At 43.4% G+C, this 27,336-nt stretch overlaps 1 protein-coding gene across 1 annotated transcript; it reads left to right on the top strand.

The window, feature by feature from the left end:
- Nucleotides 1-18,156: 18,156 nt before the first annotated feature.
- On the top strand, nucleotides 18,157-26,415 carry TAGAP (T cell activation RhoGTPase activating protein). Its single transcript, XM_005150052.4, has 10 exons — nucleotides 18,157-18,242; nucleotides 18,672-18,756; nucleotides 18,865-18,918; nucleotides 19,536-19,602; nucleotides 21,043-21,215; nucleotides 21,939-22,100; nucleotides 22,569-22,678; nucleotides 23,397-23,592; nucleotides 24,112-24,226; nucleotides 24,428-26,415. The coding sequence occupies exons 2-10, from the start codon at nucleotides 18,730-18,732 to the stop codon at nucleotides 25,600-25,602; spliced, it is 2,079 nt and encodes a 692-aa protein (XP_005150109.2). The 5' UTR covers nucleotides 18,157-18,242; nucleotides 18,672-18,729; the 3' UTR covers nucleotides 25,603-26,415.
- The last annotated feature ends 921 nt before the right edge of the window (nucleotides 26,416-27,336 follow it).

Genomic DNA, 27,336 nt, shown 5'->3' with positions numbered 1-27,336 from the left:
CACAAAAATGCATCAGGAATCTTGTACACTGTATAGGCCATTATTCAGAAAATGCCGCCACTCTGAACACGTGTCAGCTGGATGTGTTGCAATACATCCTATGAAAAGAGCTGGCTAGTGATTTGCAGCAAAGCTTTTGCCCAGTGGACCAGGACAGCTCTTTTGTAGCAACAGAAGGAAAGGTTTTCTGAACCCTAGCAGACACAAAGTACTTCAGACATCTGAAGTATGATGTTGCCCAGCATCTGGTGTGTTTGATTTTCAGTTGGGTTTTGGGATTTTTTTTTCCCCTGCAACTGTCCCGTATGCATGCATTTAAGCTCTGTGTGTCTCATACATGTAGTAAGAATGTTTGCATCCTCCTCCTGCATCCTGCCCAGGTAACTGTGCCATGTACTTGGAAATGCACCACAAATCAGACTAATTTTCCTCTTCCTGGCAACACTGGAGGAAGGGACTTTGATTGTGCTCCAGGGCCCGAAGGCTTTGATTTTTTTCTTAGGAAGATCTTCTCCTCAGGTAGAATTATCAGCCTAAACTCTAAATCCTTGGGGGGGTGAAAAAAATACCAGCTTTTCTGAAAGAGTCTCTGCCGTAGTCTTAAACTGCAGACACCCCTGGACACCTTTCTCTTCACACAGGCAAAGTATTCAGCCCGCGCACAGGTCAGGCAGCCCACTGCACTGTGTTGGCTTTTCACAATCCTCCTACATTCAGACAAGTTGGTGCTCTTCATAAAGCCCTTACTTCTTATATTACTCAGGGGGGAACTTAATTTATTGGTGTTAAGGTCTGGGAAACAACAGAGGTTACACCTCCTGATTCAGCCTCAACTGCAATATTTGTCTTAATAATGGACGAAGTGCATCTTGTGTTTCCCATCAATGAGATTCATTTCTGCTGAGAAGTGACTGATCAGAGAGAGCTGACTGAAAAAGAACACAAAGATCTACATGTATTCCTATCTAATTTCTTCTCACAGTCAGCTCAGATGCAGTTTTTAATTTCCATTGTTTGGGGTAATGAAAAAAGTTTCAGTTATTGTATTAGATCAGAAAATCCCCTAGATGATACCCATGGCAGAATTCTTAGAACCAATTTGCAATGTCACTTTTGCGATACTGTGATACAGGTTTAGGCTTCTATTTCTGCTGAGAAACACCAGGAAGAGTAACAGTCTTTCCCGGTTCTTTGGGGTAGCTTATTTGCTTTGGAGTTTCTTTTCCTGGTAGGCCTACTGGCAGTTGTAAATGTTTTCCTTGATTTTCTTGGCCTCTTCTTGGGTGACAGAGGAAGGTGAATGGAACTCAGCTGACACTTAGAAGAAAGGCTGAGTCTTTAATGGGAATGTTTTCATCTACTTCCTTTAGCAGACAGCATAAAAAGTATGATTTTCAGGAGCCTTCAGTGAAAAAATAAAGAGTAATTAACCCCAGAATTTTGAGTATAAGCTCATTCAAGCGTTTTTCACCCTGCCTATGTTGCGTGAAAAGATTAAGGAAATAATGGAATACATTCATTCACTTTGTTAGTCACTCTTTAACAGGACTCTGTGCTGATAAAGGTCTCTTTGGATATGACTGAGAGCAAAGTGATGCAAAAAGAATAGGCTCTGGCAGAGAGGAAGGCTCTTCTCCATCCAAGGACAGGAAGCTCATACTTCTGAGAGGACTTAATGCAAAAGGGCACCATATGTGTCACAGCTTGCATGGATTAGATAAACAGTTGCAAATTGATTCTATTTTGGAGGGCAGAAGATGCCTCAGAAGAATGCTCCTTGTCCTTACCAGCAGTGTCTCCTTTGAACACTGTGCTCTTCTGCCCATAGGGACACAGGCTGATGTACTCTTAAAACTGAAATGTTACCAGTGTATTATCATTCCTGCTTTTTTTTTTGGCAAACAGTTGCTAATGAAATAGAACCTAAATCAGCCTTTTCCTGTACTCTTTTGTCAAGAATAAATGCAATTAATAAACCAGGGGCTTGGAAGAAAAAGCTTCTTACAAACGTATGAGAATTGCACCTGTTTCTGAAGCAAGTAGCATAATTTGCCACCAGAGATAGAAACCTGGATTAAGTGTCTTTTGAGCCTGGTTCAACCTACCAATTCCTACATTCCTGTGTTTTATGTATAATGGTTTTCCACAGGGATATGGCTTAAGATGGAAATTCAGCGGTGTTCATACTTTCATGGGCTGCTGAGTATTTGGATACAGAGCTTAGCTGTGGTCACCTATAGGGGCTTCCCACCACCACGCATCTTCACAGACAACATTTTCAATTGCAACTACAAGCAGAAGTTCCCAAATAGTGTAAGAAAGAATGTTCCTCAAATTGTTTCTAAAATTGGGAAGTAAAAGAAAGCTGTCAAGACCTCTAGAACTAATACCAAAGGCAGACTCATTCACAAGGTACACCACTCTTGTGGAGTGCTTCTGCCACCCAGATTTTTGGGCTTCCCCATCCTTGAGTATATTTTAACTATAATGTAAAAGCACTATGGTTGGCTGTTCAGAGAACCACAAACCTCCAGGATCACCCCACACACCACAAAATTCTTCAGGCTATTTGATCATGTTACTTGGTGATTTGCTCTGTAGACCCCTCAACACAACCATCATAGAGAAAAAAAGGCAGGGTAGTCCCCTTAAATGGGTACTATATGGCTTAGAACTATTATGAACATGAATTACAAATACAAATCTGTCCTGCATTTCTGTATTCTTTTTTTCCATCTAAGAATGGCAGAACTAAAATTGACAGAATATTGTAGGCACACAAATATTGCCTGTCTGTGTAGATGGATGTCACTACATGTAACTATGCATTTAGTGGGATGGATCCTGTTGGCTTTTCTTTACACAATGCATTTTTACATGGAGACAAAAGATAATGATGCTCAGATAGCTCAGAGCCTCTACTGAGACTCCGCAATATTCAAGTTTTCTTGTCCAATTTAGAATAAAAATAACATGTTTAGTGAAATACAGTCACCCAGTCCAAAAGCAGAATCCTGCTTTATTACCATCAGCTCCGAGCAATGGCATGGAGGTTGTCTGTTGCAGTCTCTCAGGGATCCAAGAGGAGAGATTTTGCCTCAGTTTGGGCTGGCTGCATGTTAGTTGATGAGGCATGAATGTGACAACTGCAGGCTTTTATCTGTGTTACCAGATAACCTGAATACCCACCTCTGGCTTTTTCAGATTTGCTGTGGTTTGTAATCAGTAAGTAGTCAGTCCGCTGCTGTGAGGATGACACAAGTGATGGTCATCTCAGCACTGGGAGAAGACTCAGTAGGGCAATAATGACCAACATTGTAAATGGAGCATGCTGGTCATGGGAATGAGCAACTCATCCAATTTCTCACACAGCAAAAGGCTCGTAGTTGGTTTCAGAATAGTGACACAATCCAAGCTAAATCACTTGAGTGGCAACAAGGTGAAGAGCTCATTTAAAAGAAACCAAGTGTATCTGAGGTGTAGAAAACTTTCACAATTGCACAACAAGCCACTAGACACCGAGACAAGACAGCAAGAAGATGCCACAGATCATATGATGCTGTTGGTCACATGAACCAGGTTGCAAAGAAAATCTCTGATGTGCCTCTTAGACAGTTACTCAGCAAATCATCTGGCATGGACCTTGCAGAAGGTTTTCTATCTTCCCCATTCTGTAGTGCTATGTATGCTTAAACCCTTGTTATCAGGAGTCCTTGGCAGGGCTAAAGAAAGAGATGGGCAAAGGCCCTCAATCTCTGTTAGGCAAGAGTGGGAAAACTTTTACCTTTTCGTACCATAGCGTAGATTGTTTCAAGCCTAAAAATGATTCTACTTGTCAGAATCATTTAAGGGGACAGATTAGAGGGACTGGTTTTTGCCTCCTTGGTTGCTTAGTACAGCACAAGGAAGCAGACCCCACTTCTGGTTTATCAGCCTCCCACATGCAAACAAAAACCTGACAGTTTCTGAGGAGGAGGGTGTGAAGAAATGTCACCAGCAATTGCTTTCTGAATGCACTGGTGGGCTGGAATGTCCTCTTACTGGCACCAGTATTACACAGCCTTCACAGCAGCCGTTTGCTGACATGTGCAGTCATGGCTGTAGATCTCCCTCTGCTCCCATTCTTTTTTTGCCTTTCTCTTTCTGCTTAATCAAACTGGAGGCATAAACCCAGATGCTCTCTGGACCTGGGAACAGTTTGTACTCACCGTGCCCTGAGCAAAGCAGGGGAGAACCCAGCTTAGAGCATCCCCAGCAGCATGACAGAAGCCTAAAGCAGCTATTACAGAACTGTCAGGAAAAATCAGATGTGGGAATCCCAGGCTTCTTTTGCATGAGGGTGGTACAGGCCCAGGCTGCTGAAGGGAACCTAGGTCAGTATATGAGAGAAACCTCACAGCATAAAAGAGCAGAGAACAGTTTAAGAACAGGGTGCTACTGTTGTTAAATGAGCAGTATAGCTGGAAGGAAAATGATGGTTGTTTCCTAAGAGCTGCACAAGGAGAATGTCTGCCTTTATCAGGAACTGAAAGCACTTTTCTATAAATAAGAGCAAGAAGTTTTTATTCCATCTCAGTTTAATACTTCATCAGGGAATTAGTCTCCCACCACTTTTCCTCCTTGAAGGAAGCGTGCTACTATTCAGGCCTCAGCTTTTGACTGTATCCTCTTTGGGTGAAAGCTGTTATTTTGTGCTGTGTTTGAAAAGTACCTTTAGCAATAAGTGTTTGTTCTGTGCTCATTCAGTGAACCCTTAGTGTTGCACACACAAAACTAATTAAAACCATCATCCCAAAAAATTAAGGTATGTTTGTCTCATGTTTTTATGGTGTCAGTGTTGGGATACCAATGCTAGCATAAATGGCAGGATGGAGGGAAAAACCAGAAAGATGCCAGAGGTCAGAAACCATGGCAGTGCCAGTCAGCATGTCTTCACAGCACTGACTGTGGCTGCTTTCTGCCATCCAAGACTCTGAGCCTCCATTCCTGAGGCTCTGCCTCAATGAAATGACTTTCCCAGAGATTGTTCCCATGATTACCCTACGAAGACAAACTATAAGTGAGTCCCTGTTGCTGCTCTCTGCAGCTGGGGCACACCTTCCTCCTGAACCACAAGCTGGGTCTTGGTGAGCTGTGGGCTGCGTGCAGCAAGAAGGCAGCATTCAGGTGTGAAGAACAGCAGGAGGTGTTCACCTCTTATCCCTGTCTGGACCACCAGCTTCTGTTGCCATTTTTTGGTGAATCGGTGACATTTCACACAGCTGTGCTAGGTTGTGTGGCATAACATTCCTGTTATGGGACAGCATAACTGTCCTATCTGGGATACCTCAGGCTTGTGTCAGAGAGTGGGAAGTGAAGGCACCACTTTGTTTTTAGACTGTGACCACATTACTTTGAATTGATCTTCTCCCCTTCGCAAACAGGCAATGCAGTAAGTGTGCAGCACCACAGCAGTGAGGCTGGTTTTCAGGAGGGATACAGGATGAGCTGGGTGAAAAACTCTTCACCCATCCCATGAAAAGTTTCTGAGTCTTACAATTTTTCAGAATAAATTTCTATTCAGACTGCACAAAACTCCTGCTTCCAAAGGTAATTTTCTAAGAAATGGAAAGGGAAGATGAAAAGGCTGCACTGAATAAACAGAAGCGGAAAAGTCAGGCTAGACACACTTAGCGTCAGTCACAGACTTACCAATACTGAGCCACTTTCCTGTCATTGGTTGAAAAATAGTAAAATGAAAGTTAAATTCAGTGGGTGAATTTTAATTGCAACATCATTCTCTGTGATGTTGGTTTATGAATATGTTGAGCCTTTAAGAAATACATCTCCATAAACCGCAGAAGTAACTTCCCTTCCACCCCTCTTGCAAAACATGTTCCAGGAAATCATAAGGGAAATAATATGTCTAGTGAGGAATCTATTTCCAGGAAGAAAACCTCAGCCTGGATGGGCCAAGGATAAGAGAAACTGAGGAGTGTGGAGGTGAAATACAATCACAGAAAGCTGTGTGGTAGCCACATATATCAATGCAGAAATAAAAATGTATTGAAAAACATGAGTTATTATGAGATGTATTAAAAAAAACTGAAATAAGGAAGGTAAGAATATTATTTACATTAATCCTAAGCCAAATCCTTATGTATTCATTTCAAATCCGGATTGAGACAAGGACCTTATTAAAAACATCTATGTAGTTATATGACCAGAGACATTATGAAAGCACATAACAGCTAACACAAATTTGTCCATCCAGTGGACACTTCTCAGTCACTTCAGAGTTTGACTCAGCAATCAAGATCACTTTCTTTCTTCAATATAATTTCCAAGAGAGAAACCAGAGTCACCTTTATTGCTTTGTTGTGCAGGCACATGCATCCTTTCACTTCAAACTTTGTTGTTTATGAGCCTGAGTTTGAAAGTTGGTGCTTCCAAGCTCCTGGCAAGTAGAATCAACTATGTTTATAAATCTGAGCAGAAGTGACAATGCAGCTTAAGCCAAGTCCAGCGAGATGGGCAAAACGGGACATCAGTCCCACTAACATCATGGATTCTTGTTCTACTTCTGTTTGGGATAAAAGTGTCCACAAAGAAGAGAAAACAAAGAACAGTAAGAGTTAATAAAGACAGCCTACAGACATGGTTCAGGGAACCCTTTTTTCCACTGTCCTTCTTGTTCAGAACAAGAATGATGCACAGCTTCTTCAGGTGGCTCTGCAGAAATCCTGCAGACCCATTCCAGCCCGTTTGCCCTCTTGACAGTCTCTACTGTGACTTTGATCTCCCTCCCAGAGGAAGAGCAAATGCAACACCATATGTAAACAGCTGAGCAGTTGGAGGACAGGTTCTTTCTGCTTGCCACTTTTCCTAGGGTCTCTGACCTCCATGCTACCATGGCTCTCAAGCATGGACAGTGCACTAACTGCGTAACTGGGGGTGATCAGAGCTGCTTGCTCCTCATTGAACATTTTCTTTCATCTACCCAGCTTCTGCATATCATTATATGTAACTTTCACTAGTATCTACTTTTCTTACTCTACCCCATCATCACACCATGGTCTGAAAAGAGAAAATGAGAGAAAAGAAAGAAAATACCATACCTGCACAAGAATTAAAGAATTCTTTCTCTCTGCTAATAATTACTGGGTATGTATCTTAAGGTCCTTTCCAAACCTCACCATTCTATGTTTCTATGATTCTATGATTCTGTGTTTGCCTCCTCAAAGATGTCAGCCAAATGTCCTTGCCACAAGCCCTCCCATTTGAACCCTTTGTCATTGTAAGGGTTGAGTCAAAAACCAATTTGTGGTGGCTTGCACCAAGTAAGGGCTGTTCTCTCAAAGATAAGGATGCATATTTGCATCTGAGGAGTCAGCCAGCTCCTTACCTAGCATCTCGGTCAACTGCTGCCTCCCTGTCTTGTGGGAGCAGGAGCAGTATGTGCCAGTACAGATGGAAGCTGTTCAAGTGACTAAACCATCTCTCTCCTCCCTGTGCTGTTGCAGTTGATTTGACAGCTGTCAGATGTTCTTAGCACGGTGGCTGCTGTTGTTGCTCGATTTGCACTGATGGGAAATTTGCCTTAAGTGTTCCTGTATTTATTTGTCATTCGGGGAGGCCAACAAAGTGTTCCCAAGGCAACCCAAAGCAACCTTGGGAAGGTCTTTGACTATGTTTGGTACTTTCTACATCCCCAAAAGGCAAATGGGGTTTAAGAAAATAATATGAAAGTATTTGTATCACTCTGTAGCTTTTCTTATGCTGAACCACAAAGACAGTGTGGTATATTGGTCTCTCAGATTAAAGATTTTCAGATACATAGATCAGGGCTCACAATCAATTCCTTCTTAAAACATGTTTAGTCCCCTTTTCAGAGAGCTACAGTCAGCATGCACATTGAAGATTTGTTACTCAATGTTCTTAAGTTGAAGCACAACCAGTACTGGCGGTGTTGAGACAAGTGTGACTGTACATGCACTGTCCCATAGGACAACAAGTTAGTAGGGGTCAGTTAGCTCAGTGACAATGGGGAAGTCTGTAGAACAAATCAGCTATGACATGTACAAGTGCTGTTGTCCATAACCAGCCGATACAGTAGGACAGTCTCTTAGTTTTCTCTACATTTTCGTTATTGTTGCATATTTTATGGGCAGATTCAAACACCTCCTAAATTCCTGAAAGACCTTAGCAGGATTCGTGTTTTACATTTTGCATTATAACATGACTTATTAAAAGAAATGGTACTTTCCTTGTTTTCCTGTGGTCATGCATATCACTTAATGCATTGAGTTTGTGGAGAAGGAAGAGCTTCTGTCCATGCACAAGATTATTAGTCTGTCAAAGGTTATACAGTTAATCCTATTAAAGGTTTGTACAGTATGGCAGCATGGTGGAGATGTGTTAAAGGATCTCAGTGATCCAGGGCCTACTTACAGTAGAGAAAATTACACTAAAGGAAACATCTATCTTGCTTTGGCCCCATAAGTTAGTCCAAGGCAGAGTTTATTCAGAGCAGTTCCACTAGGGACACAATGAAAACTCTTTTTTTGTAAGATTTTGACTGGTAGTAGATCTTTGACTTGTACCCATTTTTTTCAGATACAAGTCATTGACTGAAACTTGATTCAAGCACCATTTGGAGCAACTTGTCTCTGAATCACAGTTTTGCAGCATTCCGATATTTCTGTGACAACTCAGAAATCTAGATGCTGATCCCCATTCCTTTCCTTTCTATGTCCCAAGACATGGTATTCCAGGCAAACACCATGACATTAAATCTACCCTCACTAATTATCAGATGCAGTCATGTTTTTACCTTTAGTTTTCTGTAAAAACAATTTGGGGAATGCTAAATAGAGTCTATAACCGTTGTATCTCCTTTCACTGGTACTGAAAATAAAAGTGAGCACAATAAAAAGCACTGCCCCAGGTTAGTTTTACCTCAGCCATGCTCTGTGCATAGCTATCAAGAAGAAGAGCAAGCTGAAGGGAGTTACACCTCCCACTGCAAAAGCCTGTCTGCCCTCTCCCTGATACTGCTCTCATCCAAAATTTGACAAGGCAGGTATGTTCCCAACTCCAGTTTAAAATGCAGGTGGGTGGGTAGGTGATTAAAAAGGAAATAGTTCCCTAAGTATCATTGAGGATCTGATCCTTGACTCCAGTTCCTCACCAGAGCCCTCAGTGGTAAGTCCCCAGCACCACGTTGCCCACAGCTTCCAAGACCAGCTCTAACCTCCTAACATAGAGACAGTGCAGAAGTGACAGCAAAGGAGATACAACCCCACAAGTGGGCAAATGTTGTTTCCATTCCTTCTTCTCTTCTAAGGAACGGAGGCCAGGGTGGTACCTTGACTGTATAAAGTGGAGCTCTCATGCATGTGTATCATTGTGGAAGAACCTGTGGTTTCTAATGGAAATCCTTTATTTTAAGGACAGAAACTTTTTACTACAAGTGATAGAGTATTTAATGTCAGCAGGCTTTTAGAGGTATTCTCTCATAAAGGCATGATCTTACACCAAAAGCCTGGGATTTGTTCCAAGTTTTGTTGTCACTTATCCCTGTTTGATTTCAAGCACCAGCTAAGTCAGAATGGTGGTGTTTTACACATGGGCCTGACGTGCATGGAGAGCCAGGCTGCAGGGACTGGGCCCTTTTCAGTTATACCTACACGGATACAGAAACCACCACACAAACCACTGTGAGGGAAGGCATTTTTTGGTAGGAAAACTCATTCTCCAAAACGAATGGTATCTTACACATCAAGAAAAGAGAACCAACAAAAACCGCATCTTGAGGAAGTAAAACTGTGATCTGTTAAGCAATAATAAAGAAGAAAAAAAAAGAGAAGGAAGAGAAAAAAACAACCACAGTGTCTGACCATGATTTCCTTTTAGAGGATTACCTCTGTGTAAGAAATTTAGCAACTAGTTTCAAGTTGGTGAAGGTTTGGTTGGTTTGTTGTTGTTTTTTTTTTGTTTGTTTGCTTTTGGGTTTTTTTATCAGTACAACACAATTCATCATTAAGATAAGAAACAGCAAATTGTAGGCATTTTTTCCCATTATCTTTATCTACATTCTCTTTATCTCTTTATCTACATAGAATACTGGCCAAATCCCAGTCAACATTCTCTAAGCTAAGTAAGGCAAAAATCAGTGGTTTGCCAAAGAAAGGATGCTGTTCCTATTTGTTACTGGATTCTTCTCCCACTGTTAACTCCAGCACAACGTGTTCAACTAAGCACTTGTCCATGCTCTGCTGAAAAATGATAAACTGAATCAAGTGCTTTGGTTCACCAGATATCTCAGTGTTCACACAGACAGTGTTGCACTGGTGGAAAGGGATGCTGTCTGGCTTGTTGTTAGCATATAGAACAAGAACCACTAGTTTCCCAAATGCCTCTAGGAAATTCACTGGTTTGGGGAAGAGTTGCTTGCTTGCCTGTTGTGACTGAAGACTGAAATTAATGTCAAGACTATAACTTACTGGGGGTGATAGAAAAGTAAACAAACACCTTGGGAGGGGGGAGGAGAAATGCAATCACATAAGCCTTGCCTGTGAGACTAGAAGCCCAAGAATAAAAGCATACAGAAGATGAAATCCAGTTAAACCTGGTAAAGATTCTGCATGGTTAAAGAATGTAGCACAGGACAGCAAAAATTAGAGGCCAAAGAATATTATGTGTGAGAAGTTAGACACCAGCGCCTTAGAGGGGATAACTGTGGGCTGGGGGTTTCTGAGGAGCAGCCACTGGGGGTCCTCAGCCCTCTACAGAATTAAACCCTTCTTGTTAAGGGGTCTTTCAAACTTTCTTGCTAAGGAGGCTAAGGGCCTTCTTAGAATCTTGAAGGTACACAGCAGTTGCAGTGACTGCAGTGCCACATGACCCTTCCCAAGCTCACTTTGAAAGAAGTATCTATCCCACTTTCTGTCTGATGTTTAAAGCATAACATCTGCTGTGACTGTGCTGTAGTCCCCATGTTAGATCCGTTTCTTGAGGTCAGGCAAAGGGAGGGGAGTTCATGCTCAGAAAATGTTTGATGACAGGATGTAGATAAAATAGATAGCTCAGTTACCATATTGAATGGTTATTTCATTGTGACATTGTAATATTTCCTCCTGACAATAACTTGCATGTTTAAAATAAGTGAGTATTTGATCTGGCCAGAAGGTGACTGTTGCATTTCGATACAGTAAGTAGAACTGCAAAGACCTCGAGGGACATAAGTAATGCCCAGAAAATAACATATTGTCTTCACAGATGATACACTTAAAACACATTTACTTGTCAAAGACTTACTGTGAAGATTAAAATTAAGGCCTTTTTGCTATGTGGCACAGGAGACAATAGAGGTAACAGCTAACAGACTCTTTACAGGGTTCTCCTGTATGTACCACTTTTTACCAAAAGGTATCATAGCACCTTGTGCAGTGACCTTTTATTTTTGGCATTTTATTCGTGACAAACTGAGGCAGAAAGAAGGCAAGCTACCTTTCAGATGTGGCATGGAAAATCAAAGAGCAAAACAGAGTATACCCTGGAGTTCACACCCAAAACCCTGACACAAAGATGAAAATTCCCTAATAGGGGATAACTGTGTGCTGTAGGTTTGATAAGTAAGCCTGTTCAATTGTTAAAGTAACAACTTTTTCCATGATTATGATGTTCATTAGGATTTTTCCTTTAAGGTCAGTACAGGAATATTATCTGCATTGTTTATTCATGTCAGTCTCACAGTTGTGACAGGTTTATGTTGCAGCACGCTCTTCCAAAGAAAACTGTGGGAATGCTTAGTTCTGGAACTAAACAGAAATGGTAAGGGAAGGAGGGAAAACCACTGGGACATAACACAGGCCTCTCAAACTCCTCTTCTAGCACATCTGGCTCTCCTAAAATAGCACAGAAAGGAGTCAATTACAGTGATATATTGTATTTCAGTGCCTGAGCTTAGCAAATGTTTTTGCTGAATATAGCATAGGAGGTGATTAAGTTAGAGCTATAATTCCAGCGGGTTATGTTTGAAAGATACACTCTGGGGATCTGTGTATAATGCGGTAAGAACAAGCACTTTGCCTTGTTACTTACCAAATGGAAGTACTACCAGCATCTTAGGTTCGGCATGACTTACTTACAGGATAACGAGTGTTCACTTTTACTCCCTTAATAGCAAATTCAATGAAGTTACACAAGGACAGGATCAGTTCACAATGTTGCACAAGCAATACTAAGACTCTTTGTAGCAATATGGTCTCTGTTTTACACAACTGTTACAGCAGTTGCTGTACATCTTTTTTGCTTAGCATTTTTATATTTTATAGTGCCTGAAGACCATATACAGTGACTGCTTTCAGAGAGAAAAATCCCAAAGAAACACACTCATCTGATAAATGGGAGAAAAGGTACAGCTCAAACAAAGCACCAGTAAACCTTTAAAAGGAAAGGGAAGAGAGAGCAAAATCTTCTTTTCGGGCTTCAGCCACCACTGAGTGGGGAAATGGACATGGCAGCATGCAGGTACCTTCTCTGCGTACTCCTTACTGTCATCTCTGTGCAATGACTGCAGATCTGAAAGCAAAGGCAGGGTTCAGAGCAGGCACACGCAAGTGGAATAAGCAAATGAAGCCAGAACAGAACCTGGTCTGCATGGCAGCACCAGTAATTAATGGCCAGCTTCACAGGAACACAGGCCAGAACAGAACAGCCTGGCCTTCAAGCCAACCTGTCTCTGACAATTAGCTGATACAGCTAAACTCAATCTCAAAAATATGATTTCTTCTCCCCACCCCACTCTTGCTAGCAAGCGATCCCAGCTCCTACTTGCTCTGGAGAGTGGGAATTCCTCTTTTATTCCTGGCCTGGAAAAGTCACTGTGCTTTTGCAAATGTGGAGGCAAGGACCTGGCTGTCCTGGTTCCAGGGGGGACAGCTGTTGATGCACCCTAGTTGTGCCAGTCAGCGTTGGTGCCTGAGGCCAGCTTGTCCTGCCCCACAGCAACACTATCCACATGTCCCCACAGCAGCAGCAGCAGCAGCAGCAACAGTTGTGCTTGCCCAGAGACCTCGTGGTTCCCTGAGGCAAGAGGCAGCTCATGCCATAAGAAGCATTTGCTTTCTGAACTCCTCATACGGTAGTCACGCTTTAAAACAGGACAGCAATACAAACGTGTTTATATAAAACACTAACACAGCAGCTGTTGCTAGTAGCAACAATATGGCAATCACTGGCTAATATGGAGATGTTTGTTTCAAATTTATCATCTTGATTTTGATGTGTTGCCAAAACTTCCCAAAAGAACATTTTATTTTGCTGTGTTTGGATGTGCATGCACAAGGACAGGGCATGACAGCAAATAACTCTCCCAAAAGTACAGGGTCAGATTTGCGCAGGGGATTTTAACTGCAGCCAGCAGAGTTGTGCTTGGAAGGCTTTGCTTTGACTGACACTGCTTTTGTCTTGAGGATGGAGTCCAGGTGTGTGGTCATAAATGGTTCAATTAATGGTTAATTTAGTGGTGATGCGGATCTGGTTACGGGTTCTACTTACTACTTAGGAAGGAGGTACAACACAGGAGTGACAAACTCACAAGGGCATCACTATGATGAAGAGTTTTAGGATATTCCCATCATGCCACTGGGGCTTGGAGGAGGCCAACTGGAGGTGAACAATGGGGAAATTCCAGCTACTCCTGGTTGTTCCTCATGGGCATCTGTGGTGACAGCTGTGTTCACAGCCATGGACACTTTCTAGGCCTGAGGCAGCTCCTGCTCTACCAGGGAAGTCATATGGTCTTGCCACTCCTGAACCTGGCTTTCTTTTCTAGTTTTTGTATCAATGGGGCACATACAAAACAAAACCCAAAATTACGCTTGGGCTAAGTTTTCTTGGTATTATTTCAGGCTGGCTCCTAAGCCATTGGAATTCTGCAGATCACCTTTTGTGTGAAAGTGAGATGACTTATGCATGAAAAAGCAAGTTAGGATTCAATGTGAAATCCAAATTATCTCTGGTTTCCACTGATTCTCACTTTGAGATCTGAGATCATTTTGAACCTGAAATTCAAAGCAAAACAGAAGGTGCAAAACACGAAGAAATACAAGCCTGTATCAACCAAAATCAGAAAGAAAACATTAATCCTGAAAAGCAAAGTCAAGATTCACACCTTTGCGGATTCAGTAAGAAATAGAGTAAAAAATGCGTTCTGTCCCCGAGAACTTGGCAGAAAAGCACCATCTCAGTTCCTGATTTGTGAATGGAGAACATAAAGGATCAAAATAAGCGAGAAACCTGCTACAGTAACAAAAAAAGTGAGTAGCATCTCACTTCTCAATATTATTTGAGTACCTTCAATCAGAAATCTTGCAAAGAACAGAATTCAGACTTAATTACACACATTCTCTATTATCTTGCTGTTTATTGTAAGCAAGCAAAGACTTAAATCTGCATCAGTTGGAAATGATAGACAACTTCAATTCCCCAGTGCCTTTGACCTGGCCACCTCAGGAAATCCAAGGAAGGAGTGATTCCCAAGCACCACCAACCTGCAACATCAACCTGAAGTCAGACCAGCACAGACCCTCTGGGAAAATGGCCTATATGCACCTGCCCTCCACAGCTAAAAAACTACCCATTAGAACCAGTCACTGGATGATGAGTAAAGAATTTCAGAGCTGCCAACTGAGTTTTAGGGGTGGCACCTATGAAAGAATAAAGAAACCATCCTGCAAATGCAACCAAAAGGCTGTTATGGAAAGGGCACAGATTACACTTTGGGCTGTATTTATGGTATTATTTTTGATTTGTAACTTTTTCCTATGTAACCCAGTGTGTGGAAAGGTGGTGCAGTCTAACTGACACTGCAATCTAACCTGGATGGCTATTTAAGGATAGAAATTGGCTGAACAGAGCTGTGAAAAACTGCTTGGATTTCGCTTTCCAAAGGCAGGGTTAGCACGACCTGACTAAAATTGCAGGAGTTCAGCACCAGCTGGGTTGATGGATCTTGCTCTAAACTGTTACAAGTAGGAGGTAGGGACTGGTCTGATGAAAATTCAGGCAACCCTCTTTTTGGTGACCATACCCTGAACTGTGCCTATGCAATCCACAACACCTCTGGAGAGTAGTAAAAAATCAGAGCCACCTTCAGTAGTCATGTAGAAACATAATCTGTCCCCAGCAACCACCCTGTTCTTTGAATCCATGGAGAGATGGTGCAGAGCTCTCCTTTCCAAAAAAACCTAACCCACCCAAACAACACAACAACTCTCTGACCTGGGCAGAACTGCTGTCCTTATTTTCATAACCATCCCTATTGTCCCCCAGAGAGACTGCAGTTGTGCCAGTGAAGGCAAAACTGGAACACAGACCCTTTTCCACACAGAGAGGTACTGACAAAGGCTCTTTCTGTACTGTATGAGCTCGAGTCACTGCTCCAGGCATGTCCTGCTGTCCCCTCCTCACAGCTACACTGCTGCTGTGTCCTTGCTGGTACTACAAAAGGGTGAAGGAGGGTTTCAGGATTTGTTCACAAGCTCATTCATTTCTAAGAGCTACTGTGTCAAGCATTTGTAGTAGAAATAAAAAAGTGAGCTGTGGCTGGGATTTTCCCACTTGTGGTTTGGTAAGGAGAGAAGAAAACAGATGCTTTCCAGCCACGGCAGATTTGTTCATTTGTTCTTCTGTTTACTATCAGCTCCCAATTCCTTTCTCCTCCCAAGTCATGCTGCCCCTTCATTGGTAGGGTCTGGAGTCCTTCAGTGAGCCACAGTGTAAGAGGAGAGAGGATTAAAAAAGGAGAAACTACCCAGCTTGACTGTCACCCACACAAAGGGGGAAATAACCGTCTGGTCTGTGCTGGCAGCAATGAGCCCTCACTCCCAAAACTGGCTGGGTAAAGTGCTTGGGACTGAACCACGAAAGAAGCCATGGACTCAGAGGTCATGGCTCTGGGACCTCTCCACTCCTGCCTTCCCTTCAGTGAATCACTTCAGCAGAACTGAGGGAAACAACCTGATGTACAGGAGCGGAAGAGCTCAAATTGTTTTCCATATGGGCAGGCAGGCCTATAACATACCTTCCACACACAGTGGCCGTTATATTTCCAGGACTGTTAATAGGTGAGAACTAATTAGATAGAGATACAGCAGTGTGTGTGCCAATGGACAGCTTGGGGATGTGCTATCAATACCCATTACTGTATCTTTTCCTCCAGTAAAATTGAAAGCATTATGCCCTGTGTACAGCTGTGCCCTATTTGTAACCTAAGTTTCTGGCCTGGCTTCAGGCCTTCACCACCCATTAAACTCCCATTTTCTTCATGAGTCACACATTTTCCATATCAAACCCCATGTCTTAATCATGAAACATACTGAGCTCAGAAATATGTCCATGTACACTGCTGGAAGTGAAGGCAAGACAGAACTGAACTGCATAGGTCTCTGAGATACTCTCTATGTTTAGATGCACATTTAACAGACTAATTGAACAATATGCTGCTTTGTCCCAGGAATCCTGCTGGAACTATCAGCAGGGGTGCTGCAGCTGCCAGGGAGCCTTAGAAGAAATTCTCAGGAGAATGTGATGCAGGATGACAATATTTCTGTGAGAATGTGCATCTGCCCATGGCATTTACTAAGGGAATTACAGATATCATGGGACTACTAACTAACAAAAAAACAGATACAGGAGTGAGCGGAAGATCAGTGGTAAATGTACAGGGCTGCAGAGCAATTGATTGAGATTCCTGTAAGTTTCAGTCCCAAACAAGTCTATAGACTACAGAAGCAATGAGAAGAAATGAGAAGCAATGAGAAGAAATGATAGGTCTCAGGAAGACTTCAAAAGTCTTCTACAGCATCTCTGTCCTTGCAAAGCAGGGCAGCTCTCCTTTTGCCCTTTTGAACAAAAGTGAATTTTGCACTTTGGATCTCTGCTGGGGTCAAGCTGACACCACCCATCAGTTTTGCGTGACAACCCAGGGTCAATACTACATGGATCAGATCTGATGTGGTTAAGCAAAAAAATGGCTTTTAGGGTGAATTCAGCAGCGGATGTAGACGTAATGTGCATCTACAAAGAGCTGTGCTACGACACAGCCACGTCTCCTGCACCTGTGAAATGGAGGATCCACCGTGGGAAGCACCAGACAGACCACAGTTTTACAAGTGTTTTCCACCTAAATCCACCACTGAAGTATTCCAAACATTTGATGCTCAGCCTTAGCTCCTCTTTTTCACTAAAAGCTGGTACTCAGAATACCAGGTTGTAATTTGCCTCTATCAGTGAATCAGTAGAACTAATATCAGGCATTTAACATCAAACATTGGTGAATTTTCATAATGGACTGCTAGAGTGAGTACTGTTGCCCTTATGTTCCTGATGTTCCCAGGTTGGGGGGAAGTCAGCAACAGACCCTGAAGAGGTAGAGGGAGACCAGAGGTAGATTTTTCCTGATTTTTGATCTCTTCAGTTGAACTAAACTTTATTACTTGGACACATAATTCTTACTAAGAAATATTTTAAGCAAGACTTTAATTGCATATCGTTATACATTACTAAATAATTGCATAATACTACTTCTATAGAAGTTCAATGCTTACATTTGCAAGAACTAGGTGGCACTGGCAAAGTGTGTGTCTGCATCTGCTTGCAGACAGTAAACTGTTCCCATTAGCTTTAAAAAAAATATACAGAAACATTTCCCTGAATTGTGGCTATTGCACTCCCCCATTATTTAACTATTCCTGGTGCAACTTCATCTTGTGATGCGTCTTTAAACTGCAAAGCCTAAGATCTCTGAGCAGGCAAAGGACAGGCTGTACCCACTGCCCTTTAATGGTAAGGAGAAGCTGCCCACACTGCAGCCCCCTCTACACATCCCACCTTATACTGATGATGCTAGATGGAACCTTTACCTGTCAAGAGTCTCATCTTTTCCATCCATAACAACTAGAAGGGTGCTTTTTTTAATTATTTTTATTCTTTTAGGAAAAAAAAAAAACAACTCCCCTAAAAGGAAAGAGGAAGCCAGAAATTTCGTAGCTCTTCAGTCCTGCCCCATGATGCTTCTTCCTGTCTGTGAATTTCCACCTGCCCCTTCTGCATATATAAGGCAGCACACGTGGGGTAGAACTGTTTAGTTGCCTGCCTCTGTGCAAAGGATTAGTAGCAGTGGGGAGTGATGCTGTTTCTCCTTTCCTCTGCAGCTCACGGGAGGTGAAGGAGCTCTGGCTGGACTCTCTTCTTGGGTAAGTACTGCCTGGGATAAAATCTGCGGTGTTGCGGTGGAAGTCGGTGGGGTGCTCCAGACACAGCTGTACAGGGAGGCACAAAACTACAGAGGGGAGAGGTGCACCCACTGCTAAGTGCAGCTCCTGGGTAGTGCTGACTGATTCGCTGAGCCTTAGGTTTGCAGATTAACAACCACGTGTGGCTGTCAGCACTTGCTCTTTTTTTTGTATGGATCAGAAAAGGAAAGCTGCTTCTTTTCTGTTTTAATCAAGAGTCAGATAGGGCAGCTGGGCTGAGTGCACTCGCAGAAGGGCTTTATGACTGACTTGTGTGGGATATCTTGCTGGTTCAGGATCATACTTAAATACTAGACTGCAGGGAAGAAAGACAAGAAGGGTGCAGTTTCACAAAGCTCTTTATCTCTCTGTTCCCTGTTCAATAAACAGGCAAACAAAAGGACCAAAGGAAAGCAGAGTGTCCAGAGCTCCCCCGATCAAACTCCTAATGAAAGTGTTAAGCAGCTGTAATACTGTGAGTGTCTTTATTGTTCAGCTCTGTCAACACAGTGATTTTGAAAAGCTCTGATTTCTAAACCGTAGCATTCAATTACTCACCTGGTGTCTTTGTTTTCTTGCCTAGTCAAAGACACTAAATACTGGGAACATGGAGAATCTGATTGAGTGCCAGTCAGAGGTAAGCAGCGGCTACATTTTCCCCTCCCTGATCCTTCTTGGGTATACATGTGGAATATCTTAGCAAAGTGGCGGTGTCCCCTGTAGGAGCTGCTGGCTGCCTACCATTATCCAAGAGTGGGCAGAGCCCTTCAAAGGCAAACCATGCAACAGTGCAGAAGGAGCTGGGCATGGCTGTAAGCAGCCAGCTCATTCCCTGGGGGCCCAAGGAGGTTTGCTGAAGAATCTGGCAGGCTCCAAAGCAATCAGGGCTCCTGGAGGAATCTGGGAGGTGTTCTCCAGTGCCAGGGGAGTACACAGAAGAGCAGGCTGTGCCCTACTGTGGCTTCTCTGGATCTAAAGAACACCTGAAAGAGCTTGAGGTTGTGACCTGCCAAGCAGGTCTAGGGTGGCTGGCTAAAGGGTTTACCACAAATCCCTCTCTTGGGCAGTGAGGCAGTATCACTCCTGGACTGAGGTACCTCTTCAGCCTCGGGGTGCTTGTGCCCTTTACCTTAGGGTGTTGGGCATGATCTGGTTGTTCCTGGAGCCTCCCACAGGTTTCCGAGGAGCTGCAGCAGCTCACTGGTGGCCTTTGCTGCTGGTGGCAGCTCTGTAGCCCCAACTTGATTCTTGCAGGCTGATACCAAGAAATGCCCCCCGCTGGTCCCAGCAGATACTGAAGATGGACTTTGCCACTCAGCTGGTGAGTTTTAAAGACAAACTGAGAAGCTTCTACAAGCTTCTACCTACAAGCTTCTTCAAAACAACCCATACCTGACCACTTCACCTCCCCGAGAGCAATCCACAGCACTCAGCGCCATCCAGCACCTTTAGCCCTGGAGTGCCAACGCACTTGCAAATGGCTTCTTTCCCTTATGCTCAGTGGCAGAAGTGACAGTGCTGAGTGCCAGAGGTCTTGGATCCCTATTCCCTGGTCCTCAGAACCCTGTTTCTTTATGTTCTCTGGCAGCAGTGGGAAATAAATATGCTCCTTTCTCACTTGAGCATCACCACTGAGGTGTGGCTTTTAAAGAAGTACCAAGTACTGCTATCAGTGGTTGCACACCAGAGCAAATAAACCCTCTTGGCAGCAGCAACAGCACTTGTTTTTTTCTTGCCCACCCATAAGCAACCCAGAGGAGAACATTGGCAGGGAAGGGCCAGATTTGGAGCAGACCATCGTATCAGACCATTTTTCAGGAGTATCAAAAGCAGCCATTTTACATGACACTATAATATTAGATGACTTTCTCATAGCTTTTAACCCCTCCCTGCCAAGGACTTTGCTAAGCCACAAATATTGGTCCTGAGAACTTATCTGCATAAAAGACAACTTCACTTTGGAGTAGAAAGGCAAATCCTTTATAGAAAATTTGCAGAAATTTCTTTTAAGCTTCCTAGAAAGATTTAGAAAGCTTTCTAGCAAAAGAATCCTCCTTTTCTCACTGTTTCTGAAAGGAGAAAAAAGGCACGTCCCATCCCAATACAACTGTCACATCCAGATTCCTAGTATGCTCTCTTCTTTAAGATGTAGATGCAAAACTGATGCTAAGAGATTTCTTCTGTTTTCTGGTTGACAGGGAACAAGCACTAGCTCTAGCCGGACCATTATCATTAGAGCTGGCTCCAGAGCTGGCAAAGCTGGAGCCATGTGTTCTTATTTGAGCCTGTGAAAGATGCTGAAAAGCAGGAGCCCCTAGTCCCACTCTTGACCTAAGGCTGAGGCACAATCAGACTGTGTAGTGAGATATGTCCTTGTGAGCTGCCCAAGTAGATATTTATCACAGAAACCACTGCAATATCAGAAATCTCTGTAAATGCTGTATTTCTGTGCCTTGTATGTTCCCACTCTCTAAGAAGAAATGGTGACTAGAATGTAAAAGAAAACACCCCAAACAGGAAAGGTGGTGTCCTTAGAGGGATGGTCACAGTTTCACAGTTTAGGCGGTTGTTTCCTTAGTAACCACTTAGTTGTTTTTCAGTTTCTCCCAGTTTAGTTTGAGTTGTTTTAACATACATCTCTCCACTGCACACAGATGAAATAACATACACATGAAATAACATACACAACCACATAGCGCTCTCTGTTTTGGTTTGGGGTTTTTTAATTGATTTTTTTTTTTTACTTTCCTTTTCCTTGCAGCAGATGGAACAAAGAAAAGAAGGAAGGTGATACCACAGTCATTTACTCTGAGACGAAGCTCTGCCAATGGGAATTCCCTAGGGCAGTTAGACCCAGATGCCAAAATCGCTCTGTTTGGCCAGCCTCTGGCAATTATCTGTGGGGAAGACGACACACTGCCCCAGCCCATCCAGGTAAGCAAGACTGGTGATACAGACATCATACCCTGGCTAACTGTGTGAGGCAGGTCCCTGATACTCGCACAGCAGCACCCAAGAGATGAGTGATTTTGGTGTTTCCCCCCCATGCACATTTCTGATAAATTCAGAGCCCATCCCAGATGTAGAAAGGGTCAGGTCTGCAGGTTTTGTCCAGCTCACCCAGCTTCCACAGGAAGTAACTTTGAGTGGAGACAACCCAGGACCAGGAATATGAGTTCTGTTCTTTAGTATAAACATTTGTGATCCTACAGAAGTCATTTCAGCAGCACAAACTTCCAAGGATTTCAGTATTTCCCTTAAAAAAGTGTTCAGCTGTGAATACCTATTTTCTGGATAAAAACACTCTTGTGATTTTACTCCCACTGATTTGTCTTTTCCAATAGATAGGCTTATGTCTCTTCTAGGCAATATTTTCTTGGCTTCAGAGGGAAAGGATTTGAACTAAGACTTAAGACATCCCTTATTTGCTTCTGGAAAGGAGCAGGGATGCCTCCAATTAAATTAGTAGAATTCATCAGTCAAAAAACAGGGTGGGTTGGGGGAAAATCAGGTTATTATTCATGTAATCTACTTGGAGAAAGAATTAGATAATGACCAAACCAGAGCACAGTGTATTTCTGTTTCTAAAGAAATGTTCAGATACTAAAGGACCTTTCTTCAATAAGTGTTCTTCCATTCCTGTCTTTTTCCCTGCAGGATCTCTTTGCTATATTGTATAGGAAAGGACCTTCCACTGAAGGGATATTCAGAAAAGCTGCCAATGAGAAAGCACGAAAGGAGTTAAAGGAGGACCTAAACAAAGGCGTGAATGTTGATTTGAAAGGCAAATCTGTGCACCTGCTGGCAGTGGTCTTGAAGGTGAGCTCCTCTGACATTGGGAAGAGACTGCTAATCTTCACAGGCCCACTGCAGTGCCAGAGCTGGCTTATGTGGGACTCCAAGCTAAAGCCAGAGCCAAGACAGACTAAATGTTTCAGGGCTGGAAAAGTTTGGCATTTGCTTTTTCCATGTGATTTTCAGTCCCATTTGTTGTGCTGTGGATTCCTGTGACCACAGGAAACTCACTTTGTCCTCCTCAGCATCCTCCCAGGGAGGAATACTGAGATTATGTATGGGTGAACAAAAAGAAGCTAAGTCCTGGGTCCTATTGTTACCCCAAGTGCAAGTGCACCTGGCAGGTATTTGTGTATTGCACTGCTCTGCCAGTGAGATGGTGGTCTGGTAGCTGAAGCCAGCCTGCCTCCTAGTGAGCTCACATCGCAGTGATACTCCCTCTGTACTCAGGAGTAGTGTCCACAGCCTCAGCTAAATCTCTTGGCCTTGCAGGACTTCCTCCGAAATATTCCCTGCAAACTGCTGTCAGCCGAACTCTACGAGAAGTGGATGCAAGCTCTGGAGAAGCCAAGCAAGCAGGAAAAAATTGAAGAATTGAAAGAGTAAGTTCTGCAACCAGGAAGTTTTGCAACCATCACACCATTGTGTGATGGAGAGGCTGATAGGGGCCAATGATATCTCTCGAAAATGAGAGTCTCATTTAAAAGCATGTTATTTATATCAGCTTGCTATTGCTCCACAGGGTTTGGTTTAGAGGGTTATAGCAACAGAACTGCCTGAAGTTATTTGAGATTGCCCTGTGAAAACACTACTGTAGGAAGAGGAGAGAGGCTGCAGTGTGCCACTAACGCAGACATGGTGCTGTGGGACAGGCTCTGACAGGGAGCCTGCACATCTGCTGGGGCTGAGGTCAGGCACATGGAGACCACCACCACGTTTTGCTCTTTAGAAGGAGCAGATGTGGAGGCTGGCTGGGAATGCTTTGAAAGCTGCACAGCACAACCGCAGGCTTTCACGTGCCTTTGGGAAGCCTGCAGTGACATCTCCTGATGTCGTCCCATCTACTCAAGGATATAGACTGCTGTAAGTGCTTGCCTTTCCGTTAAGACCTTATAATTCAAGGACTTCTAATTAACCACACACTCAGCTGCTGCTGGGGATTTCTGGATGACACTTCTGCTAAGCAGTGACAAAAAGCACACACACGCCTCTTTCTGGAGGAAGTGTCATCTGTCTGAGTTTAATTGAAACTTGCTCAAATGAAGAAGCAGTGGCCGCTGCACCATGAATTAACATCACGTTTTATTTCTGTCCATGCAGGGTGGCCGAAAAACTTGCTAGGCCAAACCTGGCCTTGCTCAAGCACTTGCTCTCTCTGCTCCACCACATCAGCCAAAATGCTGAGACCAACAGGATGGACTCCAGCAATCTGGCCATCTGCGTGGGCCCAAATATGCTGAGCCCAGAGACAGACAACACAATCCCTCTGGAAGTGCAGAAGGAGATGAATGACAAGGTGTGTTGACTCACCACCCAACCATCCCCTTCCATGCAGCTCAGAACATCCAGAGGGATCCCACTGCCACTGCAAAAGCTGAACAAAAGAGCACCCCTGCATATTGGGACTGCCCCTCACCTCAGGTCCCTGCAATGTGATGGGCAAGGTAGCCCCTTGTTTCACCTCCCTGAGAAAAAGCAGTAATTGCCCCACAGCTCCCTACATCATAGTACAGCTCCTGCATTCTTTGCATGCAGAGGGTAAAGGGGCACCAGTGGACATTGATACCCATGGGCCCCCTGGAATCAAGGCCAAAGCTGTAGCTGATGTTTTGCCTGTATTGGGGCAGATCAGTTTGTCTGCAGCATCAGACCTTATCTTCCTGAAAAGGACTCACTCTGACTTTAAGCTAGGATTTTGGCAGAAGCCACCGTGCTCTGTGCTGCCCTTCACACAAAGACAGCAGGTAGGGGCAGGAAAGACTGTCAAATATGTTTTCAGCCCTTCTGACTGAAATAAACTGTTTTTTGTTTGCAGGTGACAGTGTTGGTGGAGTTCCTCATAAACAACTGCTCAGAAATATTTGGGAAGGACATTGCCTTGCCTGTGTGTTCCTCAGTTGAGTCGCTGGAGCACACAGACAGCTCCACAGGTATGAGAATGGATGGGGGATGTCACAGACTGGGGCTGCTGGGCTAAATTCTTTAATTCCATATGGGAATATATCTGTGGGAACACAGTTGTAGAGAGCTCAAGACATTGTTCCAGTGCTCTTCTACAGGAACTCTTTCCATATAATTCCCTTTCATCCTCAGATGATCAGTGGAAACTAACAGGTGCTCTTTCCCTACAGAATACCTGTGTGCTGCTCATCAGAATGACTCTGCCTATGACAGCCCAGATCCAGAAGCTGAATGCAGCCCTAGTACCTCTCAGGTGGAGCATCCCAAAGGGAGGAGCACTAGTGTGAGCAGAAGATGCCCAACACACACCTCTGGCTTTTCACTGACTAATTTCAGAGATGACATCAGCATGATGGACAGGAGGTACTCAGAGCCAGACCTGTCCTTCCAGAACCGCCTTGAAGGCAAGATAAGGAATCAGAAGCTAAACAAAAGTGAGGACAATTTTCCAGTTCAGCAGAAACAGCTAGGTTTGGAGGCACTGGAGAAACGGCTTGCAGTCTTACCTTCACAATTATCAACTGACTCTCTACCTAAAACATCCTCCAGTTGCTCCCTGGAGAGCTCTGATGGCTCAGTCTTCACCAGCTCCCCAGTAGTTTCACCCTCTAGTCCCAAAAAAAACTTTTTAAATAGGCCCCAGTCCTTTTCCACAAAGGCCACTGAAGACTGCAGTGTGCCTAGCAGAGAGATCAAAAAGCATTCCATGTCATTCTCTTTTGCAAACCGCAGGAAAACACTAATCAAAACCCAGAGTTGGGGGCCTGGAAAAAACATGTTTTTTCAGAGAGACAGTTTCACAAAGAAAGAACAGTTCTCCTGCAGGGTTGTCCAGGAGAACATCCCTGATGATAACAAACCATTGCCTGTGGAGCATCAGCCAAGGCCCCGTTTCAAGTCAGTTGATGAAGTGTTCAGAGAGGTAGACCAGAGGAATCCTGGAAGACCACCCTCTTATGAAGAAGCTATTAAAAACTGCGTGGCCACTAAGGTTGCCTCTCAGAGTCTTACAGTTCAAACTATGAGATTAAAAATGTCAAGCCAGGACACTTTGCTGCCTCATCCAAGCAGCAGCTGTGCACAAGACACAGCATGTATGGCTTTAAAGGATCTACCTAGTGGCAGAGTTTCTGCAGTGAAGAATTCTGATGTGGAAACTGAAACCCTCAGCGTCACTGTCGGAATAAACTCCCGTGTGAGTTTGCCTGTGACCCCAGGAGTCTACCGTTTGAGAGCCATGTCTGAATCCTATCAAAAGAACAAACTGGAGTATGTGGCTCGGAGGTGCAGCCAGCCAGTTTTTGAGGTAGAACAGATCCAGTATGCCAAGGAATCCTATGTTTAAAAAGCCTATCCCTCCTCTTTGTACTGTACACAGTAAATACTGTAAAAATAGATATCTTGCTCATTCTTTGCAAGGTTTACTTTCAAGAGACCAAGAATAAGCTAGCTCTGCATGAACTTTTTTTCCTTGAGGCTCTCTTGAAGTGTCTGTCAGCTTGACATTTCACATTCTTTCACCACAAGAGGTGGTGGTGGGGAAGACCTGTGTATGATGTAAAAATGTAAGTGAATATGTTGTACATAACCTGTTGTGTGGAAAAACTAGTTATTTGTTGATAGAGTGTTGTATTTGTATCCCTGAAAGGACAACTAAAAGGCTGGCAGGTCCAAAACCTGCCCCACAATCCTTTTCTTTTTTGTATGGTCACAGACTCCATGCCATTTGTCATGTGTCTGTCAGGCTAATGCAATCCTCGCTGATTATCTGCATCAAGAAGTGGGCTTCTGCATTAAGAATTGGGATTCTGCATTAAGAACTGGGGAAGAGCTGTTCTACCATTAAGGCCATTTCAGCACTTTTCCATAAATCCCCTGTACTTGCTGCAGTTCCCTCTTCCTGCTTGCTGGTGATGAGAATGGTCTGGTCACTAAACAGCATTAGTGTTGTATACCAAGCCTGGGTTTAGAGGGTCATTATGAATATTTATCAAGTAAACCTTGTGTGGCCTGAGATGCATTTTGTCTATGTAAACTGGAGAGGCTAAGCAGGAAGAAAGAAGGAGTACCTTCAGGGTTGGTTTTATAAGGGGAAAAATCCCCGAACAACAAAAACTCCTGTAAAGAAACATTCTGGATTCCAGCTTTAAATAGTTAAAGCTACAGCTCATTAAAAAAAAAAAAAAAAAAATAAAAAAAAAAAAAAAGGTACTGTCCTTATAACCTTGTAAAATTGACTGGAAGTGCAATGTGTTTTTACATGTAGGAACTTGTTTTGGCTAGCACTTAGCTGTCCTTTTATGGCTCAGCATAGCCTTGAACCAGGAGCAGGGAGACTTCTGTTTTTCTCCTGTGTAACATCACTACAATAAAACATTTGTATGCATGAATGCTAAAATGTCCATTGTCTGTCTTTAACACATCCAGGCCCTACACGTACTGTACTTGCTTTTATAGTGTTCTGCAGGTACTGCAGGTCTACTTGAATGACATGGCATACCTAAGTAGCAGGAAGGAGAGTAATTGATCAGCACCTGGACTGACAGGAGAAATTATGTGAGAAGGACCATACTGATAGGCTGCAACTAGAGAAAATGCCACCTCACTCAGGTCCTTAAGCAGTGGCACTCTGCTTCCAAGCATGCTGAATGAGTGGGCACTGCTGCCAGCTGCAAAAGGCATTTTTCATTTTCTAGAGCCTGCAACTCCTGAGTCACAGAATCACAGAATAGGCAATGCTTGAGATCCTCCCATCCTACCCTCCTGCTCAAGCAGGTTGCCCAGGACCGTATCTTGATGGCTTTTAAGTATTTCCACAGATGCAGACTCTGCAACATCTCTGGGCAAGCAGTTCCCATATTTGACCATCTGCACAGTAAAGAAGTGTCTCCTTGCATTCAGATGGAATTTCGTATGTTTTAATTTGTGCTTGTTGCCTCTTGTCCTATGTTGAGTGGGAATGATAGCTTTCTTTTGTAAAGAACACAAGCATCTTGCCCTCATGGGAGAACAAGTGTGAAGAGAATCCACATGCAGAAGCCACAGATAAGAAAACATGAACTTCAGAATGTACTCCAAA

This window comes from Melopsittacus undulatus, chromosome 3 (assembly GCF_012275295.1).
Source record: "Melopsittacus undulatus isolate bMelUnd1 chromosome 3, bMelUnd1.mat.Z, whole genome shotgun sequence".
NCBI lineage: Eukaryota > Metazoa > Chordata > Aves > Psittaciformes > Psittaculidae > Melopsittacus > Melopsittacus undulatus.
The sequence above is the reverse complement of the archived record's forward strand: the minus strand, read 5'-3'. Positions and strand labels throughout refer to the sequence as shown.

Excerpts from the sequence above, each read along its gene's own strand:
- TAGAP (XM_005150052.4), top strand. The coding sequence starts at position 18,730 with ATGAAAGTGTTAAGCAGCTGTAATACT. Across the intron at positions 22,679-23,396 it reads AAAATTGAAGAATTGAAAGA|GGTGGCCGAAAAACTTGCTA; the intron begins GTAAGTTCTGCA and ends CTGTCCATGCAG. Across the intron at positions 23,593-24,111 it reads AGAAGGAGATGAATGACAAG|GTGACAGTGTTGGTGGAGTT; the intron begins GTGTGTTGACTC and ends TTTTGTTTGCAG.